Raw genomic sequence first — 13,572 nt, 5'->3', positions numbered from 1 at the left:
GTGCCTGGTGTCAATTGTAGACTAGGCCAGGCAAGGATGGCACATTTATTTTGCCCCACTGGATATTAGGATTTTTACAACAGTAAATCAGTTGTGGAATGGAATTAAGCTGCATTCCACTGGATGTTTGCAATAACATGGGCAACATGGTGGCTCAGTGGTTAGCCCTGCTGCCTCACAGCATCAGGGACCCGGGTTAGATTCCAGCCTGTGGGTTTTCTCCCGCAGTCCAAAGAAATGCAGGTTAGGGTGGATTAGCCATGCTACATTGCCCCATAGTGTTCAGGGGTAGAGGAATGGGTCTGGGTGGATACTCTTCAGGGGTTCGGTGTGGACTTGTTGGGCCAAATGGCCTCTTCCCACACCTGGCGACATGGTGGCTCAGTGGTAAGCACTGCTGCCTCACAGTTCCAGGGACCAGGGTTCGATCCCAGCCTCGGGTGACTATCTGCGTTGAATTTGCACATTTTCCCTGCATGGATTTCCTCCGGGTGCTCCGGTTTCCTCTCGCAGTCCAAAGATGTGCAGGTTAGGGTGGATGGCCTGTGCTAACTTGCCCCACAGTGTCCGGGTATGTGCAGGCTCGATGGGTTAGCCATGGGAAATGCAGGGTTACAGGGATGGGGAGGGATACTGTTCGGAGGGGTCAGAGTGGACTGGATGGGCCAAATGGCCTCCTTCCACACTGCTGGGATTCCAATCGTTACCATGGTCACCAAGATTAGCCTCATATTCCAATTTATTGATGGGAATTTAAATTCCTCCAGAAGCCATGGTGAGATTTGAACCCAGGTCCCCAAAAGGTTGGCCTGGGTTACTAATCCCTTGGCTTTCCCACCGTTTTCAAATCTTATTCTTCTCAAACCTTCTCCCCCCATTCTCAGATCAATGTCAGCTCAACATCTGGCACATTTCTAAAATTAACAAGAAGTTTGAATTCGACTCTTGAAGATTTTAAATCAGGCCCACAACCTCGTTTTGCGGGGTGAAGCAAGTTCAAAATTCCTATTTTTTTTTTAAAACTTGTGTGAAAACTCAATTAGAGTTCACGGCGTTATGAAAACAAAGTCTCACCCGGCAAAATCAGGGTGAATGGGGGCCTAACCACACTTCCCTGCGAAGTCATTATCTGCATCATTTATGATACATTACATTATTTGGAAATGGAGACCTCACAGAACTGACAACCACCAAGGCCTGGATTTTTCATTTTCAAAACCTCTAAGTGCCCCTTATATTCCCCCATGCCACCTCTGAAGGGCAGAGTCCAGGGACTGTTAAATAAAACTGAAGGGTCTTGGGAATTCTCAAATAAAAACAAAGCAAAATAAAAACCCTCCTAAAACAATTGAATTCTGTCGCCAGCTCTTGCTTCCAGCGGAATGAAGCTTAATTTCATTCCACGGCTGTGTAGACCTCTTCCAGAGTCAAATGCACTTGTGGGTTCTCAACCACATATTCGTGATGGGATGTCAATGCACAGCTGTGTCAACAAAGGCTCCAGAGCTGAACACATCGTGCCCTCTGACACCCATTCAGTGGACGTCTCGCATGTGTCAGTTGATTTAGTGGTCACTCTCCCTTTCGAAAGCGGAGCCCAGCTGAGAACATGTTTAACGTTTCTCATTCTGACGGTCTGAGTTGGCAAAGCCATTCCGACTTCCCAGTCAAAACCTACAGCGTGGAGCCAAGGACGGAAGTGCCAAGTATGAGCTGGTTACCCGCACCATTGTTCCCTAAGCAACACAGAGTTCTTGACTGGGGGCAGGATAACAGAACCGGCATGGTGATGCTGCACTCTCCCCACTCCCCCCCCCACCATCACCTCACCCCACCCCCCCCCAAAGAAACGACACAGATAGAGAAATGGAAAGGCCCAGCCTCATTTTCACAGACACAAACCGTCACTCACTTCCAACTTTCAATTCGACAGGTCCCTCCGCGTCCAGAGCTTTGGAGACGACAAAACATCTGAACGTGCCGTTGTCTTTCACAGTCACATTCCTCAACAGGAGGGAGACGTTGCCTTTACCAAACTCATCGTGGAACAGTTCCGTCCTCCCGAAATATTCTTTCATTTGTTCATCGGGCTCGTCCTTTCCTTTCCGGTACATATGTACGATCCTCTGCCAGCCTTTTCGGAACCACCGCACTTCCATTTCCTCAGGGGCTGCCGCTGGGATCAGCTGACATTCCAGAACCACGTCTTGGCCAACGGTGACAACGGTTGGCTTTTCTGAAGTGGTAACGATAAACGTCCCTGGAAACAATCAAGGACATTTATACTTCCTTTTCTCTCCCCCCGCAGAAGGATGTTATCAAACCGGAAAGAAGGCTGGAAGGTTTGAGTCATAAGGAAACGCTGGGGCTATTTTCCCTGGAATGTCGGAGGGGTGACCTTATAGAGGTTTAGAAAATCACGAGGGGCATGGATAGGGTGAACAGCCAAGGTCTTTTTCCCCAGGGTAGTGGAGTCCAGAACTAGAGGGCGTGGTTTAAGGTGAGAGGAGAAAGAATTTTAAAAAAAAAAGAGAGACTCAAGGGGCAACTTTTCCACACAGAGGGTGGAGTATATGGAACAAGCTGACACAAAAGCCGGTAGGAGCTGGTGCAGTTACAACATTTAAAAGACATTTGGACAGGTACATGGATAGGAAGGGTTTAGGGGGATATGGGCCAAATGCAGGCAAGTGGGACTGGTTCAGTTTCGGAAACCGGGTCAGCACGAGTGGGGCCGAAAGGTCTGTTTCCAAGCTGTATGACTCTAAAATGTCAAAAACAGAGGGAGGTCCAGTGCTGGCTATCATTCAGTTGGTGCCATTCCTGGGTTTGGGAGTCAGAAGGTTGGGAGACAGACAGCCAGTGGAAAGGGCGGCACAGTGGCTCAGTGGTTAGCACTGCTGCCTCACAGCACCAGGGACCCGGGTTCGATCCCAGCCTCAGGCGGCTGTCTGTGTGGAGCTTGCACGTGCTCCCCGTGTCTGCGTGGGTTTCCTCCGGGTGCTCTGGTTTCCTCCCACAGTCCAAGGCTGTGCAGGTTAGGATGGATTGTCCATGCTAAATTGCCCCATAGTGTCCAGGGATGTGTTGGGCCAGGGGCATTAGTCAGGGGTAAATATGTAATAGGATTGGTGAAGGAGTCTGGGTGCGTTTGTCTTCAGATGGTGGGCGTGGACTTGTTGGGTCGAAGGGCCTGTTTCCACACTGTCGGGATTCTATGATTCAGAGAAGGTGCTTCGACCTGTTCGGCACTTGGGTGGACGTTAAGAGATGGCAAGGCATTGGGTACAGACTGGTGCCCTCCTGGTCTCATTGATCCTCATGACCTGCCAAAGCCTACTCAAGGGGACCCAATCCCACCAGGAAACCCAGCAGCGGGCAGGGGCACTCGCCAGGCCGGCATCACAATAAGCAAAACACCGGCACGTGTGCTCCTGGGTTTCCCAGGTGGTGGGGGAAGGGAGTCCTTTTCATCTGAAATCCACATGATTGGCATCGGGAGAAGTGGTTTAACTCATTCGCGGGATGTGGGCCAGCCTTTACTGCCATGGGTCTGGAGTCACGTGTAGGCCAGACCTGGTAAGAGCAGCAGACTGCGTTGCCTGAACAGGTCATTGGGGGAACCAGATAGGACGTTAACCCTCCCCCATCCCGCCATTCAACAACGGTCATTGTTAGACGCTTAAATCCAGATTTATTGTCGAATTCAAACCCCCACCTGCTGTGGAAGGATTCGAACCCAGAAATAGTGGCTACTGACATCCATTCTTTGCTCTTGCTGCCAACAATCGCCAACCCCTCTCTCCCAACTCCCATGATGCCACCTCCCAGCTTCGCTCAGGGAATCACCTTCGTCCACCAGAGGCTGAGGCAGAGGGTGGCCGCAGTGCCGGTAACGGCCATCTCCCCTCCTATCTTCCTCAGCAGTGGCGTCACTGAGCACAGAACAGCCAAGAGGTAGCCCAGCCCGTCAAGTGCCCGAGTGACACAAAACGCTCGGGCCTTCCCGAAAGGGCAAGTGCAGGAGCGGAAAAGGGTCAAGAAGGACTTTAAGGGTCTAGCCAATTGATAAAATAACCAGAGGTGAACAAAGTGAACAATAAAAAGAACACAAACGATTGAGTGGTGAGATGTGGTGACTGCTCCCTCAACCGTAAGTGGGAGCAGCAGCTGCATTAGCTCGCAATGAGATAAGTATTTGGAATTGCAAGGCCACAGGAAAATAGCAAGAGGCTGGGGTTAGGGATACAGCAATTGGGTAACTGATTTGACAGGACAGACCCTGCACACAGTCCCAATGTCTACGCTCTGCCAGACAATGATGCTGCAGTTACATATTTTGCGACTTACCTTCGACTGACGATTGCAGGATGAGAAGAATAGGAATTAAAGATCTCCACGACATCTTTCACAGGACAGACTTCAAAGCTGGTTGTGAAGTTGACAGTAGCTTTTTCATTCAAACCTGTGATGAATATTTCAGATTTGAGTCACCACTACATTGTAATATGAAGTAAAGCTGTTGTGGTGGGAGTCCCTAGCTCTTGGGTTCTACCTCCGGCCTCACGGCCCCCGACGCGTCCCCAAAACCACAGCAATATGAATTCTAAAACACAAGCAATCATTTCAGATGAATTTACCAAAAAGCAAATTAAAAGATCTCAATCACTTTGCGATCTTTCACCGGGGCAAATGAGAAGTAAAAACTCACACAATAACACGACTTGGCATTGCAAGAGCTTTGGGTGACATGATGCAGATGCACCGCACTGTCACACAGAGGGTCAGTCCCGAGGGAGGGCCGCACTGTCACACAGAGGGTCAGTCCCGAGGGAGGGCCGCACTGTCACACAGAGGGTCAGTCCCGAGGGAGGGCCGCACTGTCACACAGAGGGTCAGTCCCGAGGGAGGGCCGCACTGTCACACAGAGGGTCAGTCCCGAGGGAGGGCCGCACTGTCACACAGAGGGTCAGTCCCGAGGGAGGGCCGCACTGTCACACAGAGGGTCAGTCCCGAGGGAGGGCCGCACTGTCACACAGAGGGTCAGTCCCGAGGGAGGGCCGCACTGTCACACAGAGGGTCAGTCCCGAGGGAGGGCCGCACTGTCACACAGAGGGTCAGTCCCGAGGGAGGGCCGCACTGTCACACAGAGGGTCAGTCCCGAGGGAGGGCCGCACTGTCACACAGAGGGTCAGTCCCGAGGGAGGGCCGCACTGTCACACAGAGGGTCAGTCCCGAGGGAGGGCCGCACTGTCACACAGAGGGTCAGTCCCGAGGGAGGGCCGCACTGTCACACAGAGGGTCAGTCCCGAGGGAGGGCCGCACTGTCACACAGAGGGTCAGTCCCGAGGGAGGGCCGCACTGTCACACAGAGGGTCAGTCCCGAGGGAGGGCCGCACTGTCACACAGAGGGTCAGTCCCGAGGGAGGGCCGCACTGTCACAGGGAGGCGAGGGTCGGGGGGGGGGGGGAGAGGAGGGTCGGTGTGGACTTGTTGGGCCGAAGGGCCTGTTTCCATACTGCAGAGATTCTAATCCAATCCCAGGCCACTGAAGGCATGGTGAAGGGGATGGAGGGCGTGGAGAGGCCAGAAATGAGAGCATAGAGGTAAAAAAAACAATGACTGCAGATGCTGGAAACCAGATTCTGGATCAGTGGTGCTGGAAGAGCACAGCAATTCAGGCAGCATCCGAGGGACAGTAAAATCGACGTTTTGGGCATAGCCAAGGCTTACTGACTTACCAGCAGAGACTGAGAGGAGGCAAGGACGTGAAGATGGGGTTTCAGTGTTTTTCTGGAAACCAGATTCGGGATCAGTGGTGCTGGAAGAGCACAGCAGTTCAGGCAGCATCCGAGGGACAGTAAAATCAACGTTTTGGGCAAAGCCAAGGCTTACTGACTTACCAGCAGAGACTGAAAGGAGGCAAGGACGTGAAGATGGGGTTTCAGTGTTTTTCTAAATGGGAGCTCTGTTCAAACATGAGCCGGTACAACTGGCCCAGCAGGGGAGGCGAGGGGCCGAATGGACTCGGGGCCAGGAACGATTTCAAGTTTCCAGAAGGTAGAGTAGAAGAAAACAGAGGGCAGTGCATGGGAGTGGAGGGAGCAGAGACAGGAAGGAGAGGAGAGCTTCCGCAGCCGAAAACGAAAGTAAATCTCAAACTCTTCAAAACAAGGGCGACGGTCAAATCCCCCGGACGTTATAAAATATAACATAACACACACCACTCAAACACACATACCTTTTTGGGGGGAAAAAAAATATTAATGATTATAACCAACTTCTCCCAACAAACAAATCCGGGCTTTTGAGTTGGAGAGTTGGTCGGGCAGACCATAAAGTTCCGGAAGAGTTGAAAATACTTGTCTCTGGAGTTTTACAAGGTAATCCCCCACCCCAGGCTGTAACATTGACGATTTCTGCTTCAGAAGCAGCGAACCCAGTGAAGGGAGCGCATCCCGGACTGACTGTGGTGTCATTCCCAGTTAGTGCTGGGCGCAGCAGCACCGCCCTGTCACTTTCAGCAGGGAATGTCTGCCAAGGTGAAACTTACCCGAGCATTTCATATTCCTTCAGCTCCCCCCTCCCGGAGAACAGTGCCGAAACCCGTTTTCCTATCGTGTGCTAGACAGGAAAATGGCCTTATCCCTCAGTTGGGCTGCAATAATTTCACATGATCAAGAGAGGGAGCACAGAATTATAACAATCCTCCCAGTAACTCTTGCGTGTCCGGGTGGGTGGGTGAGACTTTGAAACGAGGCGTGTTCCTTTCCTGTAAGTTTATCTATATATATATATATATATGTTTCGAACAGATACATGATTCATAAATGATCAGAGAGCGAGTACGAGGACAGAACAGTTCAACACAGAAAATAAAATCGAATTTTCATTTTTTTTTAACCTTCTGCATGGCAGCTTCAGTCCCTCTGCAACAAAAAATGTATTTTGTAACCGTGAAAGATTTAACTTTTTTTTTGATTAGGTGCTGCCAGATTATCTGGAAACATCAACAGACCCTGGTTATAAACTATTTTCTTTTCCTGCTCCTCGGATGCTGCCTGACCTGCTGTGCTTTTCCGGCACCACACTTTCATCTCCAGCATCTGCAGTACCCACTTCCTAACCGACCTATGTTACTACAGGTGAGTCTTCTACCCAGGTCTCCTGGCACAGATTTGGAGATGCCGGTCTTGGACTGGGGTGTACCGAGTTAAAAAAAATCCCACAACACCAGGTTATAGTCCAACAGGTTTATTTGGAAGCACACTAGCTTTCAGAGCGCTGACCCTCCTGACACGGAGGTAGAGACACTACCGCTGTGCCATAAGAACTTGCAGATTATCATTGTACTTCAGCAGGTAGACCCCAGACGGTGGTCTTTCCCCACTGCCCCTTGGCAGCAGCTGCCCCAAGTTTTAGCGCGTCCCTCAGCGCGTAGTCCTGGACCTTGGGACAGGCCAGGAGAAAGTGAGGGCTGGAGATCAGAGTCGAAAAGTGAGGCGCTGGAAACGCACAGCCGGTCAGACAGCATCCGAGGGGCAGGAGAGTCGACATTGCAGATAAGAGCACTTCATCAGGAATGGGGGCAGGGCCCAAGGAGCCTGAGGCTAGGGGGAAGGTAGTTGGAAATGTGATAGGTAGATGAAAGTGGGATTGGGGTGAGAATGAGCCAGTCTACAACACTTATAGGCTCATAGAGATGCACAGCACAGAAACAGATCCTTCAATCCAACTCATGCATGCTGACCAGATATCCTAAATTAATCTAGCCCCACTTGCCAGCTCTGGGCCGATATCCTGACAAATCCTTCCTATTCATATAGCCATCCAGATGCCTTCTAAATGCTGTAATTGTACCAGCCTCCACCACTTCCTCTGGCAGCTCATTCCATACACGTACCACCCTCTGTGTGAAAAAGTTGCCCCTTAGGTCCCTTTTAAATCTTTCCCCTCTCACCCTAAACCTATGCCCTCTAGTTCTGGACTCCCCCAACCCAGGGAAAAGACTTTGTCTATTTACCCTATCCATGCCCCTCATGATTTTATAAACCTCTATAAGGTCACCCCTCAGCCTCCGACACTCCAGGTAAAACAGCCCCAGCCTGTTCAGCCTCTCCCTGTAGCTCAAACCCTCCAATCCTGGCAACATCCTTTTCTGAGCCCTTTCAAGTTTCACAACATCTTTCGGTCAGGGTCAACTCCTTGCCCTGGAAGACCGACAGGTTTCGGACAGACCAAAGAGTGTCGTTCACCGAGGTGACGGTCCTCCAGGCGCACAGTCGACGTTTGTCTCGGTGTGTGTCCCGGGGAACAGCCCGGAGAGCATGGAGCTGCTCGGGACAAACCTCGACATAAACCACTGCATCTCCTTCCAGACTCCCTTTACAAAGGCACACTCCAGAGGGAGATGTCTGACAGTCTCTACACCAGTACAGCCACTTCAAGGGCAGTATGAGGTGGGTACAGACTGGCTGGCCATACATAAAGGATCTGATGGATAAGCTGACTGGAATTTAGTTCAGTGACAGTGTTCAAATTCCAACAGGGCTGCATGACACGTATAATTCAGTTAAAGCACGTGCAAACTGTTTATATTCTATGAGGATTGATATACAGCTATGGAGAGAGAGGGACAGTGGAATTGATGCAGGAGTCTGCAGACAGGGTGGACACTTAAGTTGATCTGAGTTTATTAAAGGGCTATGTCGTGAGAGGGACATTGGAATGAAGACAGAGATCTGGCGGGAGAGTAGGCCATGGAGTTAGTTTGATCTAATTCAGGGCTACGAGAGGGGCAGTGAAGTTGGTTTTGGATTGATATGGCTGAATGGTGTCCAGATGGAATAATAAAGGGCTGTGGAGAGAGAGGGAGTGAATTTGGTTTCAGATTGATATGGGCAGATGGTGTCCACAGGGATTAGTAAAGGACTGTAGAGAGAGAGGCGGTGAAGTTGGTTTTGAGATCGGTACTGGGTTATATGGAGAGCGCGGCAAATGGGTTAGAGTCAGAGAAACCTACAGCACAGGAAATGGACCTTTGGCCCACCACATTGTAGCCAGTCAAAACCAATCACCTGACATTTCTAACTGCATTCTCTCACTTGGTCTTGTATGTTTTGACAATGCAAGTGCGTGTCTGAACACTTCTTCAACGTTATGAGGGTGTCTGCCTCTACCACCCTTAGAGGCAGATTCCCACCAGCCTCTGGGTGAAAATACCTTTCCTCACACCTCCTCCAATCCTCCTGCCCCTTCCCAAAATGCCCCTGGTTGGTGATCCCTCTATCAAGGGGATACATTTCCTGTCAACCCTAATCCACGACTCTCACCAATGTTATGTTCTATGTCCCCTCTCAATCTCCTCTGCTCTCAGTCTGTGAAATCTCCCTTCATAGCTGAAAGATACAGCCCAGGCAACATCCTGGTCAATCTCCTCTGCACCAGTACAATCATGTCCCTCCTGTAATGTGGACCCCAGAACTGCACAAAATGTTCTAGCTGTGGCCTAACCAACCTTTTAAACTAGTTTGAGCATATCCTCCCTGATCTGAAACACTGTATCTCAGCTAATAACTGCTGTAATGTCATAAAGCTTCCTAATTACATTATCCACCTGTCCTGATGCTGTGAGGGAGTGGTGTATCTCTGACGTTCAGTGTTTTCCAGGGTCTTCCCATTCATCATGTATTCCCTTGTCTTGTTTATTCCATCAAAGTGCATCACCTCATCCAGATTGAATTCCAATTGCCTGCCTTTATCCTCCTGTAACCTGAGGCTGTCCTTTATCACCCCACCAATGTTTGTATCATCTGCAAACTTACTGATCAAGCAAGTTAGTTTTGAGATTGGTGCAGGGTTATGGAGGGAGAGGGTCAGTGAGACTGGTTTGGGACTGATACCAGGTTATGGAGAGAGAAGGACGATGAGATGAATTTGAGATTCACACTGGGTTATAGAAAAACATGATGTGAAGGTGCCGGTGTTGGACTGAGGTGGACAAAGTTAAAAATCACGCAAGATTTGGTGCTAAATCTTAAACAGTTGATTGTTCACAGCAAACTGCCCGGCCTTCAGGATAACATTGACCACAACACTATACAACCCTGTCACGGCAACCACTGCAAGACGTGTCAGAATGTTGACATGGATACCACCATTACACGTGGGGACACCACCCACCATGTACACAGCAGGTACTCACATGACTCAACCAACGTTGTCTATCTCATACGCTGCAGGCAAGGATGCCCTGAGATATGGAACATTGATGAGACCAAGCAGATGCTACAACATCGGATGAATGGACACCGCACAACTATCGCCTCCCAGATGGGGAACACTTCAGCTCTTCGGGACATTCAGCCTCAGATCTTCGGGTGACCATCCTCCAAGGCGGAGTTTGGGACAAGCAACAACTCAGAGTGGCCGAGCAGAGGCTGATAACCAAGTTTGGTATCCATGGGGATGGCCTCAACTGGGACCTTGGGTTCATGTCACACTATAGGTGACCCCACTACACTACACACTCTCCCTCACACACAAGCACTCATACACATACACTCTTATATGCTCACACAGTCACTCAGACCCTCTCTCAGACACACACACATACAACCTCCACACTCACACCCACTTGCACGCTCTACCAAGCATGCACACATACAAACACACACTCTCTCATGGTGCATTCACACTCACATGCACACACTCACTCTCTCTCCCTCACACACACACACACACACACACAGATATCTAAGTCTATGGGGTGAATTTGCATTTGCAGAATTGTATTTGCGGATACATTCTATTTTCGCTCAAAAAGCACACAACCTGCAGGCAGTCAATCGATGTGACATTTTATAAACCCCCACTTTGGAACGAGAACCAGTCTGATTCAAGGTTGGGATACAGACAGACTCTAACCTCACACCTTTAATACATTGTCTGAGCTGAAATGTCACTTTTTACAAAATAAAACCTTAAGTTATCTCAAGAATGTAACTTAAAAAAAGTTCTGGGATTTACATATTAATAAACCGAAACCTACAACCCATTATAAAAGATGAAAGACTTAACGACAATCTAGGTATGTTCAATATATCATTTCATTTACCTGACATTGTGATCTTTTGCTGTAAATTCTATCTTATGATGCTGCCCCACTCATTACCTGATGAAGGAGCAGCGCTCCAAAAGCTAGTGCTTCCAAAAAAAACTTGTTGGACTATAACCTGGTATTGTATGATTTAGATTAGATTCCCTACAGTGTGGAAACAGACCATTCGGCCCAACCAGTCCACACCGAATCTCCAAAGAGTAGTCCACCCAGACCCACTACCCTCTGACTAATGCACCTATCGCTATGGGCAATATACCTGGCCTACACATCTTTGGACTGTGGGAGGAAACCGGAGCAAACCCACGCAGACGTGGAGAGAACGTGCAAACTCCACTCGAGACAGTCACCCAAGGCTAGAATCGAACTTGGGACCCTGGTACTGTGAGGCAGCAGTGCTAACCACTGAGCCACCTGGCTGCCCATATTTTTAATATGGAAAAATATGAGTGCAGTGGGATTGGACTAAATTTGATTCAGGCCGTACAGAAGAGAGTCTGGCTGCGCAGTTATTTTAGGACTGACACAGGGTAATGTAACAAAAGACGGACAGTGGGAGTAGTTTGGGAGTGACGTGCTGAGGGAGAGAAGGCACAGGGGGTTAGCTTTTGGATTGATATAGAATTATGGAGTAAAGGAGGCTGTGGGTTTAGATTTGAGATTGATAAAGGATTCTGGAGAGAGAGAGAGGGAGGGCTGTGGAGTTAGACTTCCGATTGATACAGGAGTCTGGAGAGAGTGGTCAGTGGGCTCAGATTGGGTCTAACACAGGGCTATGGGGAGAGGGGCAGTGGTGTTAGTTTCGGATTGATAAAAGGCTATGGAGAGAAAGAGACAGTTGAATAAATATAATGAGAGGGGAGAGACAGCAGGCAGAGGGGTGAGTTCAGTATTACTAAAAGGCGGCACGGTGGCACAGTGGTTAGCACTGCTGCCTCACAGCGCCAGAGACCTGAGTTAAATTCCCACCTCAGGCGACTGACTGTGTGGAGTTTGCATGTTCTCCCTGTGTCTGCGTGGGCTTCCTCTTGGTGCTCCGGTTTCCTCCCACAGTCCAAAGATGTGCAGGTTAGGTGAATTGGCCATGCTAAATTGCCCGTAGTGTTAGGTAAGGGGTACATGTAGGGGTATGGGTGGGTTGCGCTTCGGCGGGGCGGTGTGGACTTGTTGGGCCGAAGGGCCTGTTTCCACACTGTAAGTAATCTAATCTAATCTAATCCTTTAAGGGGGTGGGCAGTGGGGTTAATTTGAGATTGTTGCAGGGTTATGGAGAAAAGGACAGTGGGGTTAGATTTGGGATTGGTAGAGGATTATCGAGAGAGAAAGTGTGGCTAGTGGAGCTAGTTTGGGTCTAACATAGGACTGCGTGGAGAGAGACAAAGTTGAAAATCACACAACATCAGGTCACTGTCCAACAGGTTTATTTGAAAGTCCCAGCTCTTTTGGACTCTGACCTGGTCTGCTTCGGTTGGTCTCTGTCTTTCTTTTCTGAAGGAGGACAGTTTTTTTTTCTCTCCCCTTGTTTAGGGAAGTCATTTGGTCTTTTGGTTTTCTCTTTTTTTGTTGTGTTTGTTTTTATTCGCTTTCGAGCTGTGCTTAGCTGCCACCATCACTGCTAAAAAAAAAATAGAAACAGGAGTGCCTCAGTGTAGGGGACTGACTCTGTGCTGGCTGGGCCACAGTCATAAGTCATAGAGAGGTACAGCACGGAAACAGACCCTTCGGTCCAACCTGTCCATGCCGACCAGATATCCCAACCCAATCTAGTCCCACCTGCCAGCACCCGGCCCATATCCCTCCAAACCCTTCCTATTCAAATAAGAGGCATTCCTATCCAAATGCCTCTTAAATGTTGTAATTGTACCAGCCTCCACCACTTCCTCTGGCAGCTCATTCCATACACGCACCACCCTCTGTGTGAAAAAGTTGCCTCTTTTACATCTTTCCTCTCTCACCCTAAACCTATGCCCTCTAGTTCTGGACTCCCCACCCTAGAGAAAAGGCTTTGCCCATTTACCTTATCCATGCCCCTCATAAGGTACAAAGTTAAAAATCACGCAACACCAGGTTATATTCCAACAGGTTTAATTGGAAGCATACTAGCTTTCGGAGCGACGCTCCCTCATAAGGTAAACCTCTATAAGTTCACCCCTCAGCCTCTGACGCTCCAGGGAAAACTGCCCCAGCCTGTTCAGCCTCTCCCTCTAGCTCAAACCCTCCAACCCTGGCAACATCCTTGTAAATCTTTTCTGAACCCTTTCAAGTTTCACAACATCTTTCCGATAGGAAGGAGGCCAGAATTGCATGCAATATTCCAACGGTGCCAGTTAAAAAAAATCACACAACACCAGATTATAGTCCAAGAGGTTTAATTGGAAGCTCGGTCAGTGTGTTACTTTCTATTTGTTTTGGAAGGATTCCTGAACTGGCTGGTTTGAAAAAAAAATACATAA

The 13,572-nt window shown here is 49.3% G+C and overlaps 1 protein-coding gene and 1 long non-coding RNA gene across 6 annotated transcripts in view; one reads left to right on the top strand and one right to left on the bottom strand.

Moving 5' to 3' along the window:
* Positions 1-6,669, bottom strand: part of LOC122541332 (butyrophilin subfamily 1 member A1-like) — a 29,561-nt gene extending 22,892 nt beyond the window's left edge. The window contains exons 1-3 of one of the 5 annotated variants that reach the window (XM_043678005.1): positions 6,554-6,669; positions 4,351-4,465; positions 1,913-2,260 (exon numbers count right to left, since the gene is read on the bottom strand). In XM_043678005.1, the coding sequence (XP_043533940.1) occupies positions 1,913-2,260; positions 4,351-4,405 (403 nt within the window). In that variant the 5' untranslated portion in view covers positions 4,406-4,465; positions 6,554-6,669. Of the gene's footprint in view, positions 1-1,912; positions 2,261-4,350; positions 4,466-5,741; positions 5,796-6,241; positions 6,525-6,553 lie in introns of those variants that run through there. The other 4 variants (XM_043678004.1, XM_043678001.1, XM_043678002.1 and 1 more) reach the window with 4 other exon arrangements.
* A 58-nt stretch (positions 6,670-6,727) lies between these two features.
* Positions 6,728-10,282, top strand: LOC122541340. Its single transcript, XR_006309571.1, has 3 exons — positions 6,728-6,774; positions 6,986-7,145; positions 10,242-10,282. It is a non-coding gene; the product is annotated as an uncharacterized LOC122541340 (long non-coding RNA).
* Positions 10,283-13,572: the final 3,290 nt, after the last annotated feature.

This window comes from Chiloscyllium plagiosum, chromosome 37 (genome assembly GCF_004010195.1).
Source record: "Chiloscyllium plagiosum isolate BGI_BamShark_2017 chromosome 37, ASM401019v2, whole genome shotgun sequence".
Lineage (NCBI taxonomy): Eukaryota > Metazoa > Chordata > Chondrichthyes > Orectolobiformes > Hemiscylliidae > Chiloscyllium > Chiloscyllium plagiosum.
This window is presented reverse-complemented; position numbering and strand designations above follow the sequence as displayed.